At 33.7% G+C, this 7,179-nt stretch overlaps 1 protein-coding gene across 1 annotated transcript; it reads right to left on the bottom strand.

Annotated features, from left to right (window-relative positions):
* Positions 1-4,054: 4,054 nt before the first annotated feature.
* On the bottom strand, positions 4,055-6,802 carry LOC129899413 (patellin-3-like). The gene is made up of 4 exons (XM_055974375.1): positions 5,276-6,802; positions 5,060-5,184; positions 4,824-4,965; positions 4,055-4,538 (listed from the first exon to the last, which is right to left on the bottom strand). Exons 1-4 carry the CDS (start codon positions 6,512-6,514, stop codon positions 4,281-4,283), a joined length of 1,764 nt encoding a protein of 587 aa, XP_055830350.1. The 5' UTR covers positions 6,515-6,802; the 3' UTR covers positions 4,055-4,280.
* Positions 6,803-7,179: the final 377 nt, after the last annotated feature.

The raw sequence follows: 7,179 nt of genomic DNA, 5'->3' as shown, positions 1-7,179 counted from the left end.
TAGGATGATTCCAAACAATAATCGGCAATTTTATTTTCATAAGTAGAGGTCTTGCTATCACTTATAGGTGTTTAATAAATGACTCTGCAAGACCATTTTGAGTATGAACATGAGCAATAGGATGTTCAATTTTTATCTTAATTGATAAGCAATAATCATCAAAAGCTTGGGATATAAATTTTCCAACATTATCAAGGCGAATAACTTTAATTGGATAATTTGGGAATTGGTCCTTAATCTTATTATTTGTGATAATAACTTCGCAAATGCCAGGTTGCGAGATGATAAGAGGCACATGTGAGACCATCTTGATGATGCATCTATTAGGACCATAAAATATCTAAAGAATCCACTAGGTGGATGAATAGGTCCAATATATCCCTATGTATACACTCTAAAAAGTCAGGAGATTCGATGCCAACCTTCAGGGTTGATGGTCTCGCAATTAATTTGCCTTGATAACAAGCAGCACATGAAAATTCATCATTCGTAAGAATCTTTTAAGTTCTTTAACGGATGTCCTGCTGAATTGTCAAGAATTCGTCTCATCATTATTGATCTAGGATGACATATTCGAACATGCCATAGCAAAAATGTATTTAGATCAGTAAACTTCTGATTTACGATTAAATGTGCTTCAATTGCACTAATTTCTGTATAATATAGGCTAGACGACAAAGTTGATAATTTTTTCAAAATATATTTTTGGCCTGGGATACTCTTGATTATGCCAGGGTATTTAGTACTCATTTCATTTAGTGTCTCAACATGATATCCATTTCTACGGATATCTTTAAAACTTAACAAGTTTATTGGGGATTTAGAAAAGAATAGTGCATCTTCTATAACAATATTTGTCCCCTTAAGCAGAAATATAGTAACTGTTCTAGAGCTTTCAATAATTTTTGAATTAACATAAATTGTAGTAACATTTGCTTTTCTTCTAAGCAAGTAGAAAAAATATTTCTCGTCTTTAAAAATGGCATGAGTCGTTCCACTATCAATTACACAACTATCTTCGTGATTGATTATTAATCCAAATAAAATTTGAGGCATGTCTATATTTTTCTTCAAAAAAAAAAAGGTAGATGTTATAAGTAAAACATGACTTATTATAAAAATTTTATTTATTTATTTACATGAATTAGAAAAATATAAACATTCTGAATTTTTCTTTGGTATAACTTCTTGCTTCTCACTCTTCTTTTTATATTGCTGATCATTTTTTAGAGCCAGACGAGCATCATGATTATAATTTCTTTTTCGACCACGACTAAGGCCATGACCTCTTTCTCATTGGGTATAGTTTGTCTGATTCACTCCAGAGAAAGACAAATAACCAACGGGCCGATTATCATGATTTTTCATTAACAATTCGTTATAGCGTTCAATAATAAGAAGGTGAGGAAGTAATTCAAAATATTTTTTAAAAACCCTTTTCGCAATATTGCTGCTGTAGGAGCATATTCGCAGGTGAAAATGTGGAGTATGTTTTTTCAAGTTTGTCTTGCTTAGTAGTTTTTTCTCCGCATAAATTTAATTGTATTATAATTCTAAACAAGACAAAATTATATTCAATTATATTTTTAAAATTCATTAATCTCAAATTAAAATATATTTTCTAATAGTAGACAACTAAAATGAACGGGCAAAAGAAAGTATTTAATTAGATAAGTTTCGAAGATTGGTCAATGAAAGTATTCCTTATGAATGTCAGATATTAAGTCGTAAACACTGAACAAAATAATCAATAAAATGTTTGGATAAGATCAAACTGTGTATATATATTATTCCTACATAACTATTGCTGGTAAAATGTAGGTTTTGGTCCTCTAATCTCGACTTTGTTTTATCCACATTATAATAGTTTATTAATCTGGGAGCCACCTTATCAAAATTGTCTACTAAAAGAAGGAGTAATTATTTTTATCAATTGAAGATTTTTCCTTAGCATGTTCTTCCTCTTATTCTTCCATCATTTCTTCTCTTACTTTTTTCTTCTTTCTTTTTTGATGCAATTAAATCGACCCCATGCATCTACAATGTTATTGCACCTTTTACACCAATGTATCACTTTTGATATTTATTCAATCCAATAATATTTATTCTTCTTTTTTCATTAAAAAATTATTCAACACTTAATATTCTTATTAACCCAATGAATATACTTTTTTCGTTTTTGTTATATTCTTATCTCACCTATATTACAACAACAATAACAATATATTCAATGAAATATCACAAGTGGAGTCTGATAAAAATAAAATTTCACAAGTAGAATATGAAAAAAATAAAATATACGCAAATTTTATCCCTTCCTTATCGAGGTAGAAAGATTGTTATCGCCTATATAATGGCTAATTAATAAACATTCATAATCGAGGTTTATGATATTCAAAATTCGACATAAATATTGAGGGTGTGATCGTTATGCAGAAAAATACCATCAATATTGCATATTTGGTCTATCAAAATATTAATGCTCTAGAAAAATAAACTTTCTAATGACACGATAGGCATATTCAATATTGTGAGTTCGTGTCCGGTCCTTTTTGGATATGTATCATCGGCATATATTTTTACTTTTTGTTTTCTCAGAATTTTGACTAAATTCAAATTTATATTATTTTTTATATTTAGAAATTGAATTTAAAAAATGTGATTAAAAATGATGCAGTCTCACTACTGCACCACAACAAACATATGGTGTATCATCAGGAGATATCAATTTTCAGCATCCACCAAAAGTCTTCGGATTAGATAACAATTTGGATTATGAAATGTTCTTAATAACATTATTGTTGGGGCCATTGATAACAAGAAGAATCTCCCCACTACTATTTTTTTTAAAAAACAATCAGGAACATCTAAAAACCTGCTCATTGATGATGATGGAAGAACCTAGAACTCTTTAATTTTTATTATTACTTAATGTAAAGTTGGTGGGTAAAATGATTAGAACCTCACTTTAATACCAACCCTTTTTGCAGGTTCAACAATTAACTAAAGCAATTAAACAACTAGTACTTTGTTGCAAAAGAGAAATATCTTCATACAAATACTTGCTTTACCTGGTTTAACAATATTTTTCTAGCCTTTTATTATTATTTTTTGGGTAAAATCTTTTCAAAATTTCTTTTGGCATTTCTTTTTTTGGTGTAATCTTATCCTTTTTTTCAAAAAGAGAATGCTTTTAACATTTCCAGATTTCTAAATGCTTGACAGATCTACTTCTTTTTGTGTTAATTTTAGAGAGTTATTTATATATAACATATCCATCGAATCATGGTCTAGTTTCATTTTTCTTTCTTTTACACACAGTTAATTTGAGAGTGGAAATGTCTTAAGTAATCAAATCGTAGAATTCATTGAAAATCAAACTCGTGACATTACAATTTCCATTGTAAAATGCGAGCTCTTTAGTTAATCTTCATGTGAGACTTGTTGATGTCAACCTAATTTAGTCGGACCCAATATAAATAGTGAGTATATGTGTTTTTTAAAATTTGACTGTTATACGTTCTTAGTGGATACATCACATATTTTGAGGATAAAAATAAAGCGGTTTGGAAAATTATGAAGACTATTTTTAATTATGGATAAAAGACGATTTTGAATCTCTGTCCAAAGTAATGTTGGACTTTTTCTGTGCTAAGTTTTTGTACTGTCTTGTTTTTTTGGACCCACATGAGCAAAATACAGAATTCGTGAGAAAACAGAAAATGATTTATAATTTATTTCTATTTTTTTACCCTCACTTTTTTGAGGATTGGAAGTGGAACGTGGTTACTATCCGAGCACTAAATGAATTATAATTAGTAAAACACGAGAACTAAAATGTAAAACCTCAAGGTTATTTGTCATTAAGAGAACCCTCCTTTGTTCCTAATACAAAATATCACAATTTGGGATAATTTTCACATAAAGACAGAAAAAAGAACAACTTACCAGAATGGACCAAAATATAGGAAACAAAAGCAGTGATTAATGTTAAGCTTCACATCACTAAAAAAAAGAAATGAAAATGACAGCAGCATTAGATATACACGAAATATTTCAGAAGAAAATGTATCAATAACTTGTACTCCAACAAAGGTTCTGTTCACATCTCAATCACTTGTAATGTTCCCCATATAATTAAAAAACAATCCAACAACAAAAAAGTTTCAAAAATAACCCCAATAAAATATAAATAAATACCCCCAAAAACTCAAAATAATACTTGGTTGATATCCAACCATAGAACCAAAATAAAAATCTATGAAAGAACAAAAGAAGCCTCAGCAATGTGAGAGCTTGTTCTTGGACCTGTAAACAAGTTTCTTCTTTTTAGAAGTTTGGTTGTCAAATGTGATCACCACTTTGCCTGCTTCACTTGCCTTGTAGGTAGTGCTGATCACTGATTCATTTGCATTTGCCCCAACTTTTCTTGATTTCTCAATAAGAATGGTGTATCCACCTTCAGCACTGGGCACAAATTCTGCTCCATATGACACATCCCAGCCTGTCACTCTTGCTTCCCACACCAATGTGCACTTCTGTAAATTCCAACATTTTCCCACAATCAACACACGATAGATAATGCTTAATTGTTGGAGATATAATTAAGTAAATAAAAGTATGTTATGTCTAATAGCTTAAGCTTTTAAATGACATGATGATAAAAAGAATAGACATGTGAGTGTAAGGGGCATATTGAAGACATACAATTATGTAAATAAAAGTGCGTTATAGTTTAAATTTTTAGATGAAACGGTCTCACAATTCAACAATTCTGACAACAATACAATTATGTAAGGAAGTGTGAACAATACTGAGCATACCTCAGTAACTGAGAATTCAATGGTGTGTTTAGAAGCTGGCTTAATGATTTCCTCAGTGGCTGGTTCAGCAGTGGTGAATTCCTGTTCACCCTCCTTGCTAAGTCCACCATATTGTGCTGGTACTTGTTCAGGTGCTATGTATCTGGATATTCATAACAATCACAAATCAGAATTTGCTCAATCCAATCAAATATAAGTTGAAAGTTATCAGTCAAGAGGTAAAGTAGAGTAATTACTTGAAAAGGGTCTCAGCAGATCTTGAAGGACCAGCAAAAACAAACTTGCTCTTGGTCCTTGTAGTGAAAGTTGCATTTATCATCCTGTAGTAAGCTGGGTACCACCATGGAACATTGATGAACACCTTCACACCGTTAACATCAAAATCCCGTTAATATCCAAATACCAACATCATATAACAGTATAAAAATGCAGTTTGGAGGACAAAAAGGTACCTGCTTGGCAACAAATTCAGGATAATTATCCTGGAGTAATAAAAGGGCACGGTTGGTGGCCTGGCGAAGCTCTTTCTTGAAAAAGAAGAGTCCAGGTGAATTCTTCAGATCAAGAACCTGAACAAAAGTGTTGATACCATCAGGGCTGAAATCAAGATTCCTGATGGACTTCTCCATGAACTGAATTCTCCATCTGAGGAACTTGGTGAGCTTCTCCTTGTCATCAGCAAAAGTGTTTTGGTACAATTCCTTGTCTTGAAACTCACCAAATGCATTGTAACACACAGGGTGACCTTCTTTGTCTACACCATGATTGTACACAACTTTTTCAAGTCCTTGTCCTAATTCTTTCTCATCCAAGAGTTCATCAATCTTGAATTCTTTTCTCCATGCAACAACACTTTTCAGCATGGTGAAAGCTTCTTTCACCTTGAAATCTCTTGCTCGCAGAAACTTGAGAAGGATTACATCACTTCTCTCATCTGCTAAAAGGAGTATTCCCCATATGGATACTTCTTCTGGTGGTGGTGGTGGAGGAGGAGTTTGCTCTGTTTTTGGTTCCTCTGCCTCCGTGGAAGGTGGCTCCTCCGTGGACGCCACCACAGCAACCACAGCAGGCACTTCAACAATAGTTTCCTTGATCTCTTCGACTGCCTCCACCTTTTCTTCCGCCGATGGCTCAGATGGTGCCACTCCTTCCGGCGCCGGAGTTGCTTCCGTTTCCGGTGGAGTCACTTTCTCCTCTGTTTTCTCCAATTCCTCTGTTTTAACTGTCTTCTCGGTCACCGGATCCGATTCTGCCTCAATCACTGGCTCAGGTGCCGCCACTGCCGCCTCTGTAACTGGCTCTGCCACCGGTACCTCAGCAGGGGCATCGGAGGAAACGGCTGTTTTCTTCTCATCCTCTTCCTTTGCCGGCGGAGGCGGAGGAGGGGAAGTGAATTCGTGTTTGTTAAGAGCTTCCTGAATCATCTGTTTGAATTCAGCCAATGCCTTTTGTTCAGGATTAGGGAGTTCTTCAACCTTGTTACTTTCTTCCTTAAAGGAATTGGATTCAGCGACAAGGTCCTTTTCCTTTCCATCCTCAACCTTGGATTCTCCGATGGCAGGAGCAGCAACTTTCTCCGGTGTCTCCGGCACATTTTCAGGCTCAGGTTGAGGTGTCTCCCTCACTGTAACATCAGAAACCACCACTTCTGGGGTCGTTTCTTCAGCTATTTTCTTGGTTTCTTCAGCCATTTTCTTGATTTCCCGATCAAATTTCAGATACCCAGAAATGAAAAGGTCTTAAAGAATGGATTTTTGAGTGGTGGGGGTTTGGAAGAAATGCTTGGTGATGGTGAAAATGGTGGTAGTAGTGAGGGTGTTTTATATGTATAGAACTGAATTTCGTGGGGGTTGGGGGGGAAGGAAACAGTCTGTCGAGGAGTTGGAGTTGACAGCTCGTTACCCACACAGAAAGAATAGGGTCCACGACAACCTCGAACACCGCTAATTCAGCCTATAATTTTAACTTTATATTTTCAGAGCTGTTTGAAATGTAATCATTGTGCCGTGGATCTTCTTTTGGATTACTCCCTACTTGCCATTTTAATTATTGTTTAACTTTATATATATATATATATATATATATATATCTTAAAATAATTATTTACTTTAAAGTTAATAGACTATTTGTTGAGATGATCATAAAGAAGTCATTCTGTGGAACAGTTGTCATTTTGTTATAACAGAATGATCGCTAATTGGCTAGGTGGTTAGCAAGTTAGTTAATTAGCTGTTGTATACATAGCAGTCATTAGAATAGATATTCTCGTTCTGTAATTACCCTCTTCTATCAATACAAAGAAGCAGTTATTTACTCTTTGTGTTAACTTCGATAATGACCTAAAAGATCTTATATC

This window comes from Solanum dulcamara, chromosome 8, assembly GCF_947179165.1.
Source record: "Solanum dulcamara chromosome 8, daSolDulc1.2, whole genome shotgun sequence".
NCBI lineage: Eukaryota > Viridiplantae > Streptophyta > Magnoliopsida > Solanales > Solanaceae > Solanum > Solanum dulcamara.
The sequence above is the reverse complement of the archived record's forward strand: the minus strand, read 5'-3'. Positions and strand labels throughout refer to the sequence as shown.

Bases quoted from the DNA above. Each gene is read 5' to 3' on its own strand.
- LOC129899413 (XM_055974375.1), bottom strand. From the start codon at position 6,514: ATGGCTGAAGAAACCAAGAAAATAGCTGAAGAAACGACCCCAGAAGTG. The intron at 4,966-5,059 runs GTAATTACTCTA...ATGAATATCCAG, and splicing joins TCTGCTGAGACCCTTTTCAA to ATACATAGCACCTGAACAAG. The intron at 4,539-4,823 runs GTATGCTCAGTA...TGGAATTTACAG, and splicing joins TTGAATTCTCAGTTACTGAG to AAGTGCACATTGGTGTGGGA.